The following is a 22,519-nucleotide window of genomic DNA, read 5'->3' as shown; positions in this document are numbered from 1 at the left end:
CAAGCTTTGGGCATCTCTCAAGTACGCGTTTTTCCCCATGCAAACATGGTGGGAACATACATGGGAATCAAACTTAGGACCCAGTACTGTGAGACAGCAATGCTAACCATGGTGCTACAGTGTTGCCATATGGAAGCTTTAGTAGTATAGCTAAGGTAGCTTTTAATATTCCTTTTCATTGTCCACTGAGCATTATTTCTCCACCCCATTATCTGACATAATAAAATGATAACATAATACAAACTTTTATTTTTAATAAAATTTACTCTGAGCACCGACTAGGCCATTATAGCTGTTTCATAGATAGATATAGAGAGCAATCTAACTTATACTGGTAGAAATCCTAATATATATATATATATATATATATATATATATATATATATATATATATATATATATATATATATATATATATATATATATATATATATATATATACACAACGTGACCTCATGTATTCTGGTCTCTGTGCTCAGTATCTTCACGCCTGTAGTAATGTTTTATTATTTAATGTTTTATCACAGCTCGCATCTGTTTGTTCATTAATTGTCTTTTGTCTGCAGGGTTTACCAGCAACCTCCAATCTTCACTCCCATGAGGATTTGGTTAAAATGACCGGAAGAATTGAGTGTGAAGGACCTAATAGGCATCTGTATGATTTTACTGGAAACCTGCTCTTGGAGGGCAACAGGTCTGTTGGGGAATTTGGCTGCTCATTAACTACTCTGAACATTTAAGAAGTAACAGCTCTGCCTCGGATGACGGGCAGCAGAACTGTCCTACATTTAATTTTAAAGCTATATTTTTATTTTCCCTTTTTATTTCTAATATGAAGGGGATAGATATATGGAATATCCTTATTATAAGATGTTCCCTAGTATCTGTTATTGTGCTAGTAAGAGCTGAACATTAAGTACAGTTCCAATGTTAACCATACTTGCCAACTATCCCGGAATGCCCGGGAGACTCCTGCATTTCGCGAGAGTCTCCCGGACTCCCGGGAGAGTGTGGCAATCTCCCTGATCTGCCCACTCCCTAGTGAAGTGGGCAGTATTAGGTCCAAAACGCCGCGATTCACCGGTAATCGCGGCGTTTGACCCCGCCCCCGCTGTAGAATTATGCGTTTTGCGTCACTATGTCATGGGGCCAAAATGACGCGATTTTCGGAGCCCTGCGCCCTGCACGCGCACCTTCCCCGGCAGGCTCCCGGATCATACTTGCCATAAGTTGGCAAGTAAGATGTTTAACTTTCTCCCCCCCCAGAATCCATTTATCTCCTTCATTGACTGCCCTGTCAAATCTTGTTCTGTGGAAATCCTCTCACAATCCTGGTGCATAGTCTAGATCTGAAAGCACGACAAAGAGCAGGAAAAGACTTACCAGTCGAAGGGGTAGATATATGAAATTGTGTAAAAATAGAAAAGTGAAGGTATTTGCTCATAGCAACCAATCAGATTTTTGCTATTACTTGTATAGTACATTCTAGAAAATAATAACTAGAATCTGATTGGTTAAAATTGGTCACACCTCCACTTTTACTTTTTAGAAGATTTAGTTAATCTATTTTTAAGGGCAAATACAATTCTGCTCTCTGTGCCTCCAGAACAGTCCACAGAGACACTCAGAGGCGATGTTCGGCCTTAATAATAAGCAAAGATTTCAGTACCGTATTAACGGAAAATGTGTGCAATTGGTCATCGCGGTGATGTCCAACAGCACATCGCGCAGGAATGAATCTGCTCCAATGTCTCAGAATCTGTTCATAGTCTGCACAGGGGGGTAACATAAATGTATATGTGCTGATTAATAGGGATGTGTGCTTTTAAAATTGAATTGAGTCGTTCTGTCATTTTTTACAGAATATTAATAACATTAATCTGCTGCTAACTTGTTAGTTACACAAAGCCTGATTTTTATTGCACTTGTTAAGCAGATTTTCTGCAATTGTTGTGTCTATGACAACATCTTTCTCAGTCTCATGTCTGAGGCTGCTGGAGCCATTTCTGTCACTTGGTTATAAGCTCATTAGTAAACAGAACATGGACATAAAACCTTTTCATGGGATTAGAGGTTTTTTTCCCGTCTGGCTTTATTTAGTCTTTCATTATGTTTCTTCCATCCTCTGTGATTTGACACATTAGCATGAAACTGATGTAATTAGACAATTAGGCCGATGTGATAACCAGTTAACATGATTTATGGCCTAACCAATTTAGTATGAAAAAAGCCCAAATCAACAAATTGCCATCAGAATCCCTGCATGTGGGGGGTACAGTAAAGGGCTCTCACATTAGGACATTGAGATGCGCTGAGCATGTTGTACAGTAAATAACTCCACCAAAGCTGAACTATAGACATTGTAAAGGTGCAGAGACTGTGAGACCCAGCAATCAGAGTGGACCCAGCAGTGTTTATCCATCCGCTACTCTGACCCCTACTCTCCTCTTCCCACCGGGTGCTCTATCAGGCAGACATACTTGTACAATAAAGAAGCCGTGTGTGCTGCCTGATATGTGGTTCTTAATGAACCTTAATCCGTTCTCTTTACTTAGAGATGACATCAGCAGGGTTTCAGTATCGCATGAATAACATGTTCCTACATATAACTTTTATTGTAGGATACAGACAAGCTTTCCTCGGCTAACACTGCAAATGTACTTTTTGTTTTAGCCCAGTTGCTATTGGACCTGACCAGATCTTGTTAAGAGGAGCCCAGATCAGGAACACTCAATGGGTTTTGGGTATTGTTGTATATACAGGACATGACACCAAACTTATGCAGGTAAGTTGTAATCTGTTTATAGAATCATTTTCTTTCCCCCAGTTGTGGTCCATGATTTTCTTAAGTAACAGAACATGTTGGTGCTTAATTGGAACGTTGTGTTTATTCATGAACTGATCCTCATTGACTGTAGCTGCTTATAATTTCTTTTGTCACTATGTTCCCTGTACCTGACCACAGGGGTCAAATTAGACCGTTTGTTATAGGACGTGAATAAATTTTACCTGCGTGTACTAGCTACAACTTCATTGCTTTTCTTTTGCTGTACTAGCTGCCCTCTGACTAATGGATAATGATGTAGATGTAGCAATGGTTAAAGTGACACCCAGCACATCACGGTTTTAACGTATCCTACCATACCTGCGTTACAATTTAAAATTGCCACACTTTAGTGTAACTATCTGAATCAGGATTACTGTTTGTATGTAGCACCAGCAAGGACTAAACATTCAAAAAGTTATTCTTTCTAAAATCTAACTCCCTATAAAAAATAATAGAAAAACAAACAAACAGCTCTATAGCCTGAGCTGGTTACTGCTAGCACAGGGGGACAATGAGTGTGGTGCCCCTTGCGAAAGTGGCGATAGTAACAGGCTGTAGTAACAGGTTATAGTAACAGGTTATAGTAACAGGCTGTAGTAACAGGTTATAGTAACAGGTTATTGTAACAGGCTGTAGTAACAGGCTGTAGTAACAGGCTGTAGTAACAGGTTATAGTAACAGGTTGTAGTAACAGGCTGTAGTAACAGGTTGTAGTAACAGGCTGTAGTAACAGGCTGTAGTAACAGGTTGTAGTAACAGGCTGTAGTAACAGGCTGTAGTAACAGGTTATAGTAACAGGCTGTAGTAACAGGCTGTAGTAACAGGTTGTAGTAACAGGCTGTAGTAACAGGCTGTAGTAACAGGTTATAGTAACAGGTTGTAGTAACAGGTTGTAGTAACAGGTTATAGTAACAGGCTGTAGTAACAGGTTATAGTAACAGGCTGTAGTAACAGGCTGTAGTAACAGGTTGTAGTAACAGGTTATAGTAACAGGCTGTAGTAACAGGTTATAGTAACAGGCTGTAGTAACAGGCTGTAGTAACAGGTTATAGTAACAGGCTGTAGTAACAGGTTGTAGTAACAGGCTGTAGTAACAGGCTGTAGTAACAGGTTATAGTAACAGGCTGTAGTAACAGGCTGTAGTAACAGGTTGTAGTAACAGGCTGTAGTAACAGGCTGTAGTAACAGGTTATAGTAACAGGTTGTAGTAACAGGTTGTAGTAACAGGCTGTAGTAACAGGTTGTAGTAACAGGTTGTAGTAACAGGCTGTAGTAACAGGTTGTAGTAACAGGTTGTAGTAACAGGCTGTAGTAACAGGCTGTAGTAACAGGCTGTAGTAACAGGTTGTAGTAACAGGTTGTAGTAACAGGTTATAGTAACAGGCTGTAGTAACAGGTTGTAGTAACAGGCTGTAGTAACAGGTTATAGTAACAGGCTGTAGTAACAGGCTGTAGTAACAGGTTGTAGTAACAGGCTGTAGTAACAGGCTGTAGTAACAGGTTATAGTAACAGGTTGTAGTAACAGGTTGTAGTAACAGGCTGTAGTAACAGGTTGTAGTAACAGGTTGTAGTAACAGGCTGTAGTAACAGGTTGTAGTAACAGGTTGTAGTAACAGGCTGTAGTAACAGGCTGTAGTAACAGGTTGTAGTAACAGGTTGTAGTAACAGGCTGTAGTAACAGGCTGTAGTAACAGGTTGTAGTAACAGGTTGTAGTAACAGGCTGTAGTAACAGGTTGTAGTAACAGGTTGTAGTAACAGGCTGTAGTAACAGGCTGTAGTAACAGGTTGTAGTAACAGGTTGTAGTAACAGGCTGTAGTAACAGGTTATAGTAACAGGCTGTAGTAACAGGCTGTAGTAACAGGTTGTAGTAACAGGTTGTAGTAACAGGCTGTAGTAACAGGCTATAGTAACAGGCTGTAGTAACAGGCTGTAGTAACAGGTTGTAGTAACAGGCTGTAGTAACAGGCTGTAGTAACAGGTTGTAGTAACAGGTTGTAGTAACAGGTTGTAGTAACAGGCTGTAGTAACAGGTTGTAGTAACAGGTTGTAGTAACAGGTTGTAGTAACAGGTTGTAGTAACAGGCTGTAGTAACAGGCTGTAGTAACAGGTTGTAGTAACAGGTTGTAGTAACAGGCTGTAGTAACAGGCTGTAGTAACAGGTTGTAGTAACAGGCTGTAGTAACAGGCTGTAGTAACAGGCTGTAGTAACAGGCTGTAGTAACAGGTTGTAGTAACAGGCTGTAGTAACAGGCTGTAGTAACAGGCTATAGTAACAGGCTATAGTACCAGGCTATAGTAACGGGTTATAGTACCAGGTTGTGCTCCTAGAACAGGGAGACCCGCAGCCAGTGATCCTTCTGATGTGAAACCAGCTCTAGACTGGTCAGTACAAAGTGCAGTTTCCTTGAAGAATCAAAGCCACAAAAACTGTGCAGACCCATCTCTGGGCACAAAAGTCCCTTATTAAATATAACTGGGGCTGGTCCTGGACCACTTGGGTGGTGGATGCACTGGATCACTTGGGTGGTGGATGCAGCAATAAGTGAGAAAATCATAAAGTACCGTTTTGAAACTACAAAGCTCAGCAAGTCCTTAGAGATGAAGAGGACGCTGGCTGCTATTTCCAGGCAAGCGGCGGAAGCGGAATCCGCTGTGTCTTAATAGTAATGTTATGTGTATGACGCATCTTTACTAAGCCTGTGAATTACATCATGGATGAAGGTTCTCTGTCGACTACTTCACTAAAAGATTTCTTTTGGTTTTAACATTTTTAATAAAACGGTAAACCATGGCTTTATTTTAATAAAATTGTGTAGGTTTTTTTCCTATTAGATACTATTGTGGAACTACATGTTCCAGCAAGTCCTCACGCTAATAATCTACCACGTTTAGTTAGAGCCTATCTCAGCCACACAATAACCTTTCTTTTTCCCATTATGCATTTTCAGCAAATCTTATTTTTTATTTTATTTTACAATTTAATTATGACCTCACTATTACTTATTAATTTAATGTATAAGATACTATTGGTTTTCAATTATGTCACCAGCCTGTAATTACAAAACTGGTACAAGCAGATTATATATGAATGTGATAAAACGTATGATATTGACTTATTCATTGGCACATTGTGTTTTTAATATGTACATTCCAGAACTCCACCAAAGCGCCCCTTAAACGGTCTAATGTAGAGAAAGTGACGAACGTACAAATCCTGGTTTTATTCTGCATCCTCCTGGTCATGGCTCTCGTCAGCTCTGTTGGGGCTTTATTATGGAACAGAAAGTATGAGGATAATAACTGGTATCTAGGCACCAACGGTAAGTCCTGTCACATAATGATGAGGCTTGTATTTATGGCTTACAATCCCTGTATTATGTCAGCCTCGGATTTTATTGTCTACAGATTTAAAATAATTAGGAGATTTGTACTGAATAATATATTTAACGGGTGCCTGTCTTTTATCCGTACAGTGTTGATGAACATTTTGTGGACTGAGACGTTATTAGTGAGAACACAGGGACATGTGACATCACAGAGGTAGGAGGCAAAAAGTGCCTCCTGCCTCTGTGATGTCACTAACAGATACGCTGAATACTGGTTCAGGTGACAAAGTGACTATCTCCACCGTGTTGGTGACTGCTCCACTTAAAATTATGTTTTCCCATCAATACATCACATTAACATGTTTCACCATCAGTGCATCATTGTCTTTACAGAGGAATGACTGCTTAATGTACTATAAACCTCCCAGCTGTCCCGGTTCAAGGGCCGTAAAAGGGGTGTGTCTTACAAAACCAAGTGGGAGTTTCTGGCTGGGAAGTGGGCATCACTGGGCGGGGTTTGTATTGATCAGGGTGGGGCTTGATGTGTCCCGATTCCTTGGGGTAAATTTATCAAACTGTGGGTTTGAAAAAGTGGAGATGTTGCCTATAGCAACCAATCAGATTCTAGCTGTCATTTGTAGAATGTGCTAAATAAATGATACAGAGAATATGATTGGTTGCTACAGGCAACATCTCCACTTTTTAAACCCGCCAGAAGCTCGCAGCTTGATTTACTCAATGTTATGTAGACTTTTATAAATTGAATTATGTATTTTCTACTAAAATATATAAAATAACACTAGTGAGTTTACATTAAAGTAACATTTGCTATGTAGCTGAATACCAACTGTTGTTCTGTTAGCATAACAGGCTCGGGGAGGCTGTGTGTAGGAAAATGCACTATATGGACAAAAGTATTCGGATGCTTGTTCATTACACCAACAGGGACTGTAATGATATTATATTCAAATACAGATACTTTAATATGAATTTGGTCCCCCTTTTGCAATGATAACAGCTTCCACTCTTCTTGGAAGGCTTTACACAAGATGTTGGAGTGTTTCTGTGTGAATTTGTGCCCATTCATTCTGTAGAGCATTTATGAGGTCAGGCACTGATGTTGGACGAGAAGGCCTGGCTCGCCATCTCCATTCTAGTCAATCCCAAAGGTGTTTGATGAGGTTGAGATCAGGGCTTTGTGCGGGGGAGTCAAGTTCTTCCACACCAAACTCCTCAAACCATGTCTTTATAGTCCTTGCCTTGTGCACTGAGGCACAGTCATGTTGGAATAGAAAAGGACCTTCCCCAAACTGTTGCCTCAAAGTTGGAAGCATAAAATTGTGCAAAATGACTTGATATGCTGAAGCATTACGTTTGCCCTTTACTGGAGATAAGGGACCTAGCCCAAACCCTGAAAAACAGCCCCATACCATTATCCCTCATCCACCAAACTTCACAGATGGCATAATGCAATCAGGTAGGTAACATTCTCCCGGTCTCTGTCACACCCAGACTCGTCCATCTGACTGCCAAACCGAGAACCCTTATTCGTCACTCCACAGAACACGTTTCCACTTCTCCACAGTCCAGTGCCGGTGTGACTTACACCACTTCATCCGACGCTTGGCATTGGTCTTGGTGATGTGAGGCTTGCATGCAGCTTCTCGGCCATGGACACCCATTCCATTAAGCTCCCGCCTCACAGTTTTTGTGCTTACATTAATGCCAGTGGAAGTTTGGAAGTCTTCAGCTATGGAATCAGCAGAGCGTTGGAGACTTTTACGCACCATGCACCTTAGCAGTCGTTGACCCCGCTCTGTGATTTTTACATGATCTTCTGCTTCATAAGTTGTTGTTGTTCCTGGACGCTTCCGCTTTCTAATAATATCACTTACAATTGACCATGGAGGGATGAAATTTCATGAACCGTCTTATTACAAAGGTGGCATCCTATCACAGTACCACGCTTAAAGTCACTGAGCTCTTTAGAATGACCTACATTGTATCACAAATTTGCAAATGGAGACTGCATGGCTAGGTGCTTGATGTTATACACCTCTGGCAACGGGTCTGATTGAAACACCTCAATTCAATGATTAACATTAGTGTATCTTCCTCCACTATCAGGACTTAATGTGAAATATCGTCTGTTCTGATAAAACCCTATCTTATGGTTGCTCACTGTTCTGGAATGTCTGGGAGACTCCCGAATTTCTGGGAGTAGCAAAGCAACCTCCTGTTAACCATTTTAGCCTATTACAGGGAGGGGGGCGCACGATCACATGTGTGCTAAGCCCCCCCCCCCCTCCCTCCACTGTAATAGGCTAAAATGGTTACTACAGCTTGGGGGTGGGGCCAAATGACATGTCCCACTTGACCACGCCCCCTAAAACATCGCCAGGGAGATCTCAAAAGTTGGCATGTATGATGTATCTGTGGGTGCCTGGCAATGAGGTGCGATGAGGGGGGGAACAGAGGTGCGATGAGGGGGGAACAGAGGTGCGAGGAGTTTTCGTTTTCCTCACGGTTTACGGAGCATTAACCATTCCATTAGAGGCAGAGTAATATATGAGTAATATATCATCTCTAATATGCAAAAATAGATCAAAGCTGTTAACATTTTTCCTATTTATCTTTCCCTTCACTCTGAATTAGTGGACTCCAGATAACTGTATTGCTGTGTTGGAGAACCGTTATAACATATTACTGTACACCTCACTTTCCACAGAGGCCGTATCTAACAATTTTGGATACAATCTCCTGACATTCATTATCCTGTACAACAATCTCATTCCCATCAGTCTCCTGGTGACTCTCGAAGTGGTGAAGTTCACTCAGGCTCTTTTCATTAATTGGGTGAGTTATAGATACTTGTGTATGTTGTTATGGCTGAAATCCGGTCAGTGCTAAAGCTGCAATCCCAGCAGATTTTGTGAGGGAGATTTATATGGCTGCCACTGCCAAAAGAGTCTATTTCCTGGACACATTTGATTATTAAGATGAACCTAACTTGGTTGAGATAAAAAAAAACTAAAAAAAAAAAACTGCTTCATCTCACCGAGGTTAACAGTAGAAGCACAATACACAAGTCAGTCATTGGTCATTCAACAAGGCAGTCGTAGTGTATACCAGGTAATTGACTACAAGTCTGACAGCTCTTTTTAAAGCATTGCTCTAGGATACTGCTTGAGGAATGGGAGGGCCATACATTTATTTCCTGAACAGTGGGTTTAAAGAGTAATATCTCTGTCTGCAGGGGAAGTTCCATTACCTAATATTGAATTTAAGAGATCTATTGTCTTTCTACCTAACAAATACTGGTCATTGTTCCTCAGATAAAAAGAAAATGTGTTACGTTGTGAATGATAGTGCCTGTAAGATTTAGAGATGTCACAGATTATCCCAGCATGAAACATTGATGAAGGTTTGTGCTGTATTGCAGGACAGAGATATGTATTATGCAGAGACAGACACCCCTGCAATGGCTCGAACGTCCAATCTGAATGAAGAGCTGGGACAGGTGAGCAGATAAATGGTGATTGATGCAACTGTTGTATCCCATTCAGCTTTGTTCCATCACTCACATACTGTCATCTCATCGCTTCTGGTGACTATACCACCATATCTAGTATCCTGCATTCAATTCTAATATCATACACTGTCTTGTACCATCATAATAAGTATAGTATATTGTTCTCTAAAGTTATATACTGTATTGTACCTCTGTAATCTGTGCAGTACAAATATTATATACCCTCATGTTTCATAGCTAATATCTCATACTATCATCCACCACCTTAGTCGTGTAACAACAGGCATTGAAGTGGTCATATTTGCTTGTGTGGTCTGTTCAACAATGGGCAGGTACGGACGTTGTCCTTACAGTGCAATCTGGCTGGACCTCTGTGCTGTGACGTCAGTCCTACAAGACTTCCAGAATCTGAAAGACAACCATACCTGCTGATAGCCAAACAGATCACACTAATGGTACTTGTAGGAGTCATAGCCCTGGGGCTCATAAACAGGGCTGTCTCTTCCATTGGGCACAATGGGCAGGTGCCCGGGGACCCTGCAGTCAAGGGGGCCTGTCCGAGGCAGCGCTAAAAAAAAAATCCTGCAAAAAAAAAAAAAAGAAAATACTTACCTTGCGGTTATGTCAGCGGTGAAAAAACAGTCAGTATTTAACTTATGTGCAAAACAGAAAACTAATTTTCACCCCTTGCATTGTAACATGGTTTTGTCCAGGAGACTGAAATAAGAAGTTTCTCAAGTTAAGATCCTTAATGAATCAGGCCCCTAGTCTGTAAACTTGCCTTGGCACTGACAAATGAAAATATGTACCAAGAGTACCTGGAACAGAGAATTTAGGGCTTGTACACACATGTGCTGGCAAAATGGGTAACGATATATTAAAATTAATGTACGCTTAATGTTTTTTTTAACGCAGTCTCCATGTGCTTAAAGACTAACATTATTATTATTATTATTATTATTATTATTATACTGGTAGCTTTCATTAAAGAATGAGAAATAGGTTGTAATGTATTCTAATATTGTAATTATTCTGTTTAAAATTTTAGAATGCAATGTTGGGAACAAGCCCATAAGAAACCATCCTACTATTTTAATCCACTAATAACGTGTTAGTGGCTGAAGAGCACATTAACAGCAATAGGTGTGAAAGAGCCCTAAAAGCTCAGTTATTAGATCCTTAATGAATCAGGCCCCTAGTTATCATTTTGTAGAATGTTCTAAATAAATAACTAGAATCTGATTGGTTCATATAGGCAAAATCTCCACTTTTCAAACCCGCCGGATAATCTCGCAGCTTGATAAATTAACCCCTTAGAGTTATTTATGAAAGTGCAAAAGCAGCTATTGGGACGTTACATGTGTGCCGTTGGATTTGTAGGCCAAAACGATGGCATCTGTAGGGGTGCAAAATGTGGCATCTTCTGATTGGGGTGTGGGGCTGAATGGTAGACGTTCCTTGCTGAGTGTGGGTGACGTGCACAGTTAAATGTAAAAACAAGATCTCATTTTGCGGGCTGAGAATATTTAAGTGATCCGGTGCCGGTAGTGAAGGCAAATGTAAGTAGGCGATCTCCGGTTAACAGGTCACACACAGTTTTTACCTTCCTGCAAAAGGACGTCCGTTATCCAGCTGATCTGAACATGGTCAGTTGCCGGAAACTCACCCTCGTCCCTATAATTTTAATAGGACAGATTTTCGAAGAAACACTTTTCTAGGAACAATGCATAAATACACATAATAAAGTCAGTTCCTGTATATCCCATGATAAATGTAAGACATAAATTAGTGTTAAAAACCTCCCAGTGTTTTAGGAGAAAGACGTTAAAGTGTGATGCAATGAAAGGGGTGGCCCTAAAGTGAAAGTAGGTCTGAGTTGAAGTGACATTTTACTGTATCTGCAAATCTGCAAATACGAAGGTTAGTGGTATACACCTTCAAATTTGTGTGTCGGTTATTTAAGGACAAATAAAATGCAGCGTGGGACCATATTTTTTGTGGTTTGGAAATGAGTCATATTATCCTGTATGAGTACTAGACTGTAAATCATGTAAGTCCTGGTTTATCTGAACTACATGTAGTGTCTGGGTGTTAACATGGGCTGTGGTTCTATCAAGTCTATTATCTTATCCAATGCCCTGCAGGCTCAATGAGGGGCGAGCAGAGGCGTAACTAGTGAGCTGTACAGGGAGGCTGGGAAACCACAAACCAAAGATAGGGAGTAATATATGAAAGGCCAGGGGGTAAATGTATGAACATGCGGGTCTCCCTTTACAATGCAGCGCCGCTTGAAATTTAATCGCCGAACACGCGGGTGTTGAAGAACCCGCATGTTCATACATTTACCCCCAGGTCTGTATTGTTGCCTAAAACGAGTGTTTTCAAAAGCGATAGGGCTTTTTTCACTTTGCCCTATTCATAAAGAGGATTTCTATTGGCGTTAAGTATTGCTTAGCTGCCACACACACAATATATTCATATTCATTGAGATGATAGGTAATTATTTTGTCTCCATGATAAGTGTCATTTTAACAAATAGGCTCCAGTATCCTGTTTTATGATCCCTTTCAAAGTGGCACATGACAATGCTGCCCTCATCTGGCAGAATGGCTTCATTACAGTCATTTTGTTTTTTTGCATTGGCTCTTTCACACTGGTTCCAGGAATAAATGTTGGTGATTGTAGCGTGATCATAAATAAAAGCATTGCTTTTGATTTATAATGTTAATTTTTTTAACTATGTGCCCTTTTTCTAGTGTGACATCAATGTTACTCATTCTTTATTTTTATTGTAGTTTTTAAATGATGTATTGGTTGCAGCAGGGTTAGTGCTCTATATAAAGCAGTTGCGATTAAAGCAGCAGTCCCACATATATTTTTTTTTTTTTTTTTTAAAATGGCAAGTTAAATACATTTTTAAACATGAGTCAGAAATAGTTGCCAGACACAGGCTGATAGCTCTCAGCTTGTCATGCGATGGCAGGTGGAGAGAAGGATGTCACAGTGCAGAAAGAGCTCAGAGGGGCATTCCAAAGCATCTCTGCTCACTACATCATGTGCTATGTGACTGTGGTTGCCATGGTAGTCCAGATTCATAAATCATTAATAGCAGCCTGGTGAAAAAACAAACAAAGGAAAGTGAATACTGACATTCTTCTTATAACAAATATTGTGTTAAAAAGCAGATCTGATTTTTCTTCATGGGATTACTGCTTTAAATTATGAATATTTTACATCTATAGTTTTACTACAAAATATAATATATTTGTACAGTGCACCAACATTAGAGATTTCAGTAAAATGCAAAGAATTGACAGGGTGTAAAAACATACTGACTTAAATGAGAGAGACATTATTTCTATTCAAATCAATGTAAATTTCTTCTTACTCCCGCAGGTTAAATACTTGTTCTCGGACAAAACGGGGACTTTAACTTGCAATATAATGCACTTCAAGAAATGCAGCATTGGTGGCGTTACATATGGGTAGGTATATCAACACACAAGTTGAATTAGACAGATGTTTTTATATTGTATACTTAACACTTGCATGGGTGCATATAGAGGTCCTGATTCATTAAGGTACATAAATGCTGATACGTGCCGTATTACGCGTAAGATGCCAAGAAATTAACTATACGCAATTGGATGCAAAAAAATCCAATTCATCTTGAAAGCAAAGGACACTTACGACAGCCTATGATTTCATGGGGGAGGGGACTGGGCGTATGCACCTAGGTAATGTACAGTGAGGGTGTGCCAAGTTTTTTTTTCATTAATATCTAGACTATAACAGGTGGCGATAATTGAATTATTTACTTTTTGTCTGTGCGATCTCCTGGGCTTTATATTCCACATATGTATTGGACATATCCTGCAGAGCAGACTGCACTCATATCCGTATTCATCCAGAGACGTTTCTTCAGTAAAGCTTGTAGCTGAATACGGACACATGACTGCCGAATTACGTGTGCTAAAAAAAGGAAAACACAATTTCTGTTCGCTTTGTGTGCCTTAGTGAATCAGGCCCAGAATGTGTGAGTTACTGTCACATTGTAACTGAAGGTGACCAATAGTGTACCACCAACTGAACTATGGAGATATCTGTGGCTCATGACTTATGCATGAAAAAGTGCATTTACGTACATATATTCACTTAAGAGTAGTCCATATCTACAACACTAACATATGCACCAGGTTTACATCAGGAGTAACCAGTGTGTAGAGAAAGAATAGGGATAGCGATGTGGCTTGACAGTGTTTGTAGGAAATGCGAAAGCTGCTTTAGCCTATTTGTATACAATCTAATAATGCAATTTAGTGTAATATACACAAGTGAAAATTCTGTCTGGACAACGTTATTAATAAATGCAAAAATCACATTTTCCATATAAAGTATAAATATAAAAAACACCTGCTGTTTTCCCCTTTAAAAATTAGATGGGGTGGGCTTTGGGCGAACACTGTTCCCTAGAATAAATGGTTTGATAATTTTGTGGACACAGGTCTTTCACACGCAAAACCCTGAGGATACCACTCACCTCCCCTTTTTACCCTTTGTACCCTTACCTAACTGTCCTCCGTCCCACCTCTCCTGTCCTAAAGAGTTGTAATATGTGACAAAGTGTTCTGCATATAGAAGTATGTGTACTCATGTTTGGTGCGCACAGTACAGATGTGTGTATTTATGTCGAAAAAAACAGCCATATGTCCAACTCTGGATATGCAGTTTAATGGTAATTTGGTAGTTGACCATGGTACTTTGGTAGGGGTTGGGTACGTATTTAGGACAGCATTTAAAGAAAAATAAAACACATATTGTGAGGTAATAAATTGAAAAGATCGTCTTTGCCATTGTATATTTAAAGTGTGTGCTTTGGAGGCAGCCATTTTGTGAGTTGACTCAATTTTCATGAAAATGCAGCCTATCAGTTCACTAGAAACTAATGATATCACTGACATGTGATTCCCGGTAATGTAGGTGAAAGTTACAATTTAATACATATGAACTCATACCTAGTGCATGATGTTAACAATAATTCATTTCAATGTATGAGTATTACTGAAAAATGCTTTGTTCCTCTTGGGTTGTAAATATTTAGAAATGTTCTTTGGACCAGTTATGTAATTTGCTTTATGAACAAAATTTGTTTCCATATATTTCACTTAATTTCTTATTTCCACATAACTGGAAGACATTTTCCAGAATTTGAGAGGGAACGCTCTTCTGAAGATTTCAGGTAAATATCTCTCATTTCATGGCTTATTTTGCAGCAGTTTTAGAACTCCCATCATATACATTACAAGTTGTAACCAATCTCAATTCATTCCTGTCACAAATGAAAGGTTCTAGAACTGGTGTAGATTTGACATATGCCGGAATTCCACGCCTCTCCTTTCTAAACCCTTTTGTTGTAAGCCATTTGCATGAGTCATAATTTTTCTAATATCTGACTGAAACCCCCAGTGGTAGACAACCTTGTTTCTTCCATTTCCAATGAGCCACTTTGCTAAAGACTTAAAGCCTCGGCCATTTGATATGTTTGTATAACCAAACTGCTTTAATCTTCTTATTTATTATTCACACACAATAATTGTATTCCTTAATCTGATGCCAGAGGAGGGCTACGGTGTGTGACAGAGGGAAGGGTTGTGGGCTTCCTGGCAGAGGACACATAACACACGGTCTCCTTTTTTTTCAGATTAGTCTGTTTATTTTACATACAAGCGCATGCATTGAAAAGAACTAGGCCGAATAGAAACAGACTGTGTTAAAAAAAAAAAAAAGAAAGAAAAACCCTAAAGTTTAAATATTTTTTTTCCTCTTTCTGTTTTTTGTTTGGTAAATAAGGATAATGTGCCAGAACTGGCATTTCTGACACGATTATCAATCTATTACTGAGGAAAAGATGTGGCGATTATTATTATAAATTTTCCCTTCGACCTTTACCTCAGTTTTACTGATGTGATAGTGAGGCCTCTAAGCCCTGAGCATCAATGCCGAGTACAGAACCCTTGCTGGCATGTCGTCCTCATACTGAACATTGGCTATACTGTCATTAGTGGTCAGCAGGCCCATATTTAGTAAAACCTGGCTGAAAATATTCCATTCAGCTCCATCCAAAGCCTCTTCATTCAGAGCTGAAAGGTTTATACTGTGTAGTATTTTTTAGCAGCTCCTTAATCCACATGAGGCGGTACAGAGCTGTATAAGATGTCAGCGTTTGCCTTCCTCTCTCCTCATCGACATATGTATACATTACTCTCTATGTATATATGACCACATACATTAATATGTATACAAGGGGAAAGTAATCTTGTGAGACCCAAATGACATCCAGTGATTATGTGTTTCTACTTCTTTCAGCTTTATCTAAAGGGTTGTAATTAGTTTCAGTCAAATTCCTATCCAACTATTTAATACTTTGGCCGAACGTTCAAGCGTTTGTATCCTGCGTGCCTTTAAAGAGCTGTGGCTAAACGTAGTGCAGATTCACTCGCAAAAGCCCTTTGAATCATGTAGATTAAAACAGGAACATCAAAGTGAATTTAAAGATTTCCTTTTGTAGTGAGGCTGAAATGACTGAGCATTGATTTATTTCTTTTTCTTATGTTTTCTTTTTTTAAATATAGAAAATTACATTCCCCTTAACATTATGGAAGGATTTCTAGAAGATTGCAGTAAGGCACAAAATGGGGACAATTAGCCTACGAGCCAGGGTTTTACATGGAGTGCCTTTGTAGAAAACAGTGTGCCCGTTAATTTGCCCTGTGTAGATTGTGCTTGTACTGTAGTCTGGACGTATTCATGTTTTGTATTTGAAGTTATCGTATAGTTTTTTTGCTGCTGAACATTCTATAAAGTTGGAGAATTAGAAGACAGAATTCTGTGTATGGAAAACCCATAGAGGTAGATTTGCCCATAGCAGCCAATCAGATTCTAACTCATTTTCTAGAGTGTGCTAGATAAATGATAGCTTGAATCTGATTGGTTGCTATGGGCAACACCTCCACTTTTCATTATTTAGAAGGTTTGATAAATCTACCCTATAGGTTGTTTGGGGGCTTAGTGGAGAAAAAGAAAGGCATACATAGAACAATATAGTCAAAATAGGGCAATGCAGTAGCTTAAAAGCCCCATTTTAAATTATAATTAGGTCAGTCTTTCTCAAAATCCAGTACTACCTCCTAACTAGGACCTTGTTTAGAGTTCAGATTTAGTGTTATGGGGACAGTTTCTACCTCATTCCAAAATCATACCTACCAACAATTAAAATACTAAATTGGGACAAAGTAGCACCTCCTCAGAAAAGGGGTAGTGGCTGCATCAAGTTAGGATCACGGTCATGTCCCAATGAACGTGGCCATGCCCTGGGGGCGTGTCTAGCGCTAATGTTAAGCGATTGGCTGACTCCAATACCCCCACAGAACACCCTTGAATTGCTGTGTGCACCAGAGCTGCGTATAAGTAAGGAGCAGGTGAGGAAAATGTAACACTTAGGTACTAATGCAACTTAAATAAAATGAGCCAAAAAAACATTACTATGCTGCCCCCTGAACAGTACTGCCTTAGGAATGTTCCTAGTTTGCCCATTGGTTAAATATAGCCCTGCTTTCAACAGTAAATATTTATGTTGCTCTCTGGTGCTCAAATTATTAAAATGGGTTTGAAATTTGATTGGATGTGGCTGGTTCCAGTGCCTTGATAGTGGTGCGATCATGCTGTTTGGGCCTGTTCAGTTTGCCCTGATATAGTGAACCTCAAAGACAAATTTACTGTCTGAGTTAAGTGACATTTACATAAACTAAGTACTTCTGCCTGTTCAAGCTTAAAAGGCTGCGTTTAATGGTATTTTGAGCTGTTTTCTAATTTGATCAGTGAACCTTACTGTGCTCTAAGTTCGAGGTTTGAGTTTGCCATTTGTATGGAAAGGTGTTAAACATATTATACAGCGTGGCCATTTAAGCTCGAACAAGCTTGGTCATGTTCAAACTGGTTCAAATTTAGTCAAGCCTGTTTGGCTGTAATTTAGTGCAGAAATTTAGTCTAAAGTTCCAGAATTTATCTAGAAGTTTTGAACTTTAGAGTCGATACAAAGAACCAGTTTGAGAACCACTTTGATAATCTCTAGTGAATTAGTTGACTATGTCCCCCATACGTTCAGAGACAAACATAAATACTGTATTGTGAGTGTAGTATATACAGAATACATGAACATATTCTTATGGTAAACCATTATATATAATTTAGTGTGTAGTACCGCTTCAGCATTTAATTGCTGCTGCCAATGCAAGATAGGCTCATCTGTTTGTTTCCTAGATATAGACAGGATAGGGAGCAATGATCCCTACGGCAATCCCTCATCCCTGTTCGTAACTGAATGTGCATTAATGCCTACACCGTACTTGGAACATGGACTTAAATGTGTAAATCTTATGGTTTCCTGTTCGATCAGGGCATCCTCACTGTGGGCAAACACAATCATACGTGACGGGAAGGAGTGGGGTCCTTACGGATCCGTTATCCCTTTCACTAAGATTACTACATCAGACATGTAAATGTAGACATATATGAAACACTTATACCGCGAAATGTCATTGCAATCAGTACACATTCAGGGGCACATTTATCAACACTGGCAAAATATGAAAAATAGTTTTCAATCCTTATCGCATTGATAAGGATTGAACTATTTCTCATATTTATTAAAAAAGCAACACAGGGACAGCAGTTCCGAAAAGCTGCTGTTCCTGTGAAGTGGAAATCATACTTACCACTCCATCTTCGTACCCGAAGCAGCATGCGATGAACGGGGCTCCTCTTCTGACTCCAGTGCGCATGCGCCGAGTGAAACCCTCGGGCATGCGCACAGACATCTCTGCTCTGTCTCTGCAACTATAGTTGCAGAGAGCGAGCGGTGAGTGACAGGGAGGGATCATGTGATCCCTCCACACATGCGCTGTCCAGCTCTGCTCTTCGGAGCAGAGCTGATAGCACTGAAATCTTTCGAAAAATGATAATGTGCGCCAGCTTCAGCTGACGTACATTATCATGACAAGTTATCGTAAAAAACGTTTTTTCGTAACTTGCTAGATTGCGGTTGGGAGCAGTCACCATTCCAAAAACGAAAAGGAATGCAAAGCAGCAGATATCCACGGTATCTACTGTGATGTTAAATATGTGGGACATACCGTATTTTACAGTAAGTGCACGATAGTGCACTATCACAGTTTGTTAAATATACCCTTCAGGCTGATGTCTACAGCGCTTACTGGGTAAAGATGCAGCATGCATGTGAACTAATTGTAACTAAATCATAAAGCATGTATTTCAATAGCAGTAAACTAGGATAGTGGTAGTCAAACTCTGAACTGTCAGCTGTTGTTGAACTACAAATCCCAGCACGCACTAACAGAACAGGCCCATACGTGTCACTGACGCTGGTTCTGTCTTTACTATAACTGGGATTGTTACTGCTCCCTGGAGGATTGTGTAGCAGAGAACTGGTTTGGTGTTGTATGTTTTATGTCGTACTGTTGTCCCTTTTTGGTAAAGGGAAAGTATCCCAAAATGTAAACACAGAATACTGTAGGATCATTCAAGATTCAGGGTTTAATCCGTAACAAAATAAAATATCTCCTTACGTCATCTGTCAGGATGTGATGTGTTAAGTACAGTGGGCAGACAGGGCCATGTCACCCTATATAACATGACCACGGTGTTCACCAACCACGTCTAGCACCCACATAAACAGTTTCACATTGTACAGGTGATACTTTCCCTTTACTCATGTTTAATACTTTGGCAAAAAAATAAATACATCTTATTTTGTCTCCAGCCAGCTGCCTACTACAAGTGAATCATGTGACTTTGATGATCCTAAACTGTTTCAGAACATTGAAGGTGAAAGTGTAAGTATTAGATGTGTAAGGCTGCTACTGTTTTCTATTTTAGTGTCAAAATAAATAAGAGTGTAACAGGTCAAATAAGTGGTATCCAGAGCGAAGACGAGAACTTTATTATCGAGTACTTTGTGTTGATTAGTGGAAATAAATTTCAAATAAATCCATTACAGTCCCATGTTGTAACACAGCAAAATGTGAATAAGTCCAAGGGGGGGGTGAATACATTTTATAGCCACTGTGTACAACAAAAGCTTTCTATGTGTAAATAATAATAAAAAAAAATAACCATACAGAGATAATTGGTAGATGATTGGGAAAAATTATATTTTATTAAAGTGTATTCTTCCCCACTACACAGTGATTATATGTGATACAAGTTAACCCGTGCATGATACTCATACATTCTAGTCAAATCAAGCTACTTAAGGTCTTAAAAAGGTTCTTGTCATGCATTTGGGCCTAGCCCAGGCCTCCTCAGGGGAAGAGCGTTACTTCCCGACGCAAGCGGCCTTTTTAATGTGTCCATGAGGTAAAATGACCTCACGAAAATGAGTTTGACCCCTCAACTCGTAAATTTAGCCTTTACTACCCCTCCCACGGGGGGAAGGGGGGAATGATGGAAGTTAACTGACTTCACTATTCTATTTTTTTTGTAAAATAATGTCAGTATACCACATTTCAGGTCAATTGGATGAGCCCTTTCGGAGAAAATAGTTTTTTACACACACACTAACACATGCCGCTACACATGTGTGTTCATGAGGTAAAATTACCTCACAAAAATGAGTTTGAGCCCTCAACTCCTAAATTTAGGCTTTACTACCCCTCCCACGGGGGGAAGGGGGGATGATGGAAGTTAACTGACTTCACTATTCTAATTTTTTTGTCAAATAATGTCAGTATACGAAATTTCAGGTCAATTGGATGTGCCCTTTCTGAGAAAATAGTTTTTTCCACACACACACACACACTAACACACGCCGCTAGGCTTTTACTTTTATATATTAGAGAATGCTAAGAATTTAGTAGGTCAGTGTATAACTCCGCCTAGCAGGTGGCGCTGCAGCTTGTTTTGTTTTTTTCCACACACAGACCAACACACGCCGCTAGGCTTTTATATTATAGATAGACTCTATGAGAAGTGGAGGTGTTGCCCATAGCAACCAATCAGATTCTAACTATTATTTTCTAGAATGTGCTAGCTAGATAAATGATAGCTAGAATCTGATTGGTTGCTATGGGCAACTCCTCCACTTCTAATTTCTAGAAGGTTTGATAAATCTTCCCCTAATGTTCTAGAACTTAATCCAGGGCAAATGTAGTATTAGAGATGAGGTAGTCATATCAAGTTGTGAGATTGGTATTAAATATTACTGGTGTGATCCACAACATAAGTGACTTGTATTAAATTTGCCCCACTATCCCCTGATTGATTGCAGACTGTACAATAGTATCTCTGTATACTCAGCAGAAATATTATTTGGATGTCTTTCATTTATCAAAAATGTATTTAAATGATACTGATGGGTATCCTATCCACCAAATGCAATAATATTTTTCTATGGTACAATCCAATGCTCCATTGCACAGAGACATATATCATTATTCCACGGTGCGCACAGTTCACTTATTGACATGGAACTGCTATGTGTCTGCTGTGAACAGTGTCTTGATACAACCTGGTTAAGTGCAGATATCTCAGAGGAACGAAGATTAAACCTTACGTGTGGCTGGATAATGACTTGTGGCTGAACAGGGACAGGGAGGTGATTTATGATGGAGCTAATTAAATGCCTACTGTTATCTGAGTAACACTTACACTCTTTAACTGGCATTTTAGGCATTTATTTTTTTAATGAAGCTGACAAGATATATAAGGTTACACTTGATACATATCGCTGGAGGTGAGGCAGCCCGACATCTCGCTAGAGCTCTGAGAGGTGTCTGGTGTCTATGAAACACATTTGTAGGAAATGTGATACTATTCATTGGAGACTATTCCAACAGCTCTGGGACTGTCACAGCCCGTGTCATATAGGACTTGTTATTTTTAGATTTTCATTTTCATTTTGTAAGATGTAGCCTTAGGCAGCCATAGCAGTTGGTAGAAATTATACCCTTTAACTAGTGTTAAAGGGTTCAATTACACACACACACACACACACACACACACACACACACACACACACACACACACATATAAATAAATGTTTAAATACACAGACATATATTTTAATAGTGACATTTGGTAGGTTTAATTCTCTGTTAACCTGACCTGCTCCAAATGCTCACATCTTCCAGGTCACTTCAGCTCATATGACATTTCCAGATGTAGGGGCTGTTCATCAGAGATGGCTGGTAGTGCTATGGTAATTAACCTGGAGTTGGAGGGTGGCACTTACAGAGGGTATATAAGTATTTGCAATCTAGTCTGTGCTTATTACTGTCACACAGAAAAATAACTATGCTTAGTAGTACACATATATATACATGTGTAGAGCACAAATGAAGAAAACAATGAGGTTATTCTCCACTTTAGAAGTGAACATTAAAATAATTTAAACCTATATACATTTTAAGAGAAATGATAATGACTTGTGGACTCATGTTACTTTGTATATAGCTTTGTACATACACATAGTGTCCATGAGTTATTGTTGTCTTTAGTTATAAAGGTGTAGCATGAGGCACTCCTGAAAGTTTTAAGATGGTGCTATGACACCTTGGCTGAGTCCTGGGGGTAAATTTATCAAGCTGCAGGTTTTAAAAAAGTGGAGATGTTGTCAATAGCAACCAGTCAGATTCTAGCTGTCATTTTGTAGAATGTAGTAAATACATGATACTTAGAATCTGATTGGTTGCTGTAGGCAGCAGCTACACTTTTTCAAACCCGCAGCTTGATAAATTTACCCCATGGTCACATTA

The 22,519-nt window shown here is 39.4% G+C and overlaps 1 protein-coding gene across 2 annotated transcripts in view; it reads left to right on the top strand.

The window, feature by feature from the left end:
• ATP8A2 (ATPase phospholipid transporting 8A2) overlaps positions 1 to 22,519 on the top strand; it is a 612,290-nt gene that overhangs the window by 117,928 nt on the left and 471,843 nt on the right. For both annotated transcript variants that reach the window (XM_075198918.1, XM_075198920.1), the window contains 8 exons: positions 567 to 694; positions 2,674 to 2,785; positions 5,986 to 6,151; positions 8,886 to 9,013; positions 9,600 to 9,677; positions 13,086 to 13,174; positions 14,884 to 14,928; positions 19,528 to 19,600. In XM_075198918.1, the coding sequence (XP_075055019.1) occupies positions 567 to 694; positions 2,674 to 2,785; positions 5,986 to 6,151; positions 8,886 to 9,013; positions 9,600 to 9,677; positions 13,086 to 13,174; positions 14,884 to 14,928; positions 19,528 to 19,600 (819 nt within the window). The remainder of the gene's footprint in view (positions 1 to 566; positions 695 to 2,673; positions 2,786 to 5,985; positions 6,152 to 8,885; positions 9,014 to 9,599; positions 9,678 to 13,085; positions 13,175 to 14,883; positions 14,929 to 19,527; positions 19,601 to 22,519) is intronic.

This window comes from Mixophyes fleayi, chromosome 2 (assembly GCF_038048845.1).
Source record: "Mixophyes fleayi isolate aMixFle1 chromosome 2, aMixFle1.hap1, whole genome shotgun sequence".
Classification (NCBI taxonomy): Eukaryota; Metazoa; Chordata; class Amphibia; order Anura; family Limnodynastidae; genus Mixophyes; species Mixophyes fleayi.
The sequence above is the reverse complement of the archived record's forward strand: the minus strand, read 5'-3'. Positions and strand labels throughout refer to the sequence as shown.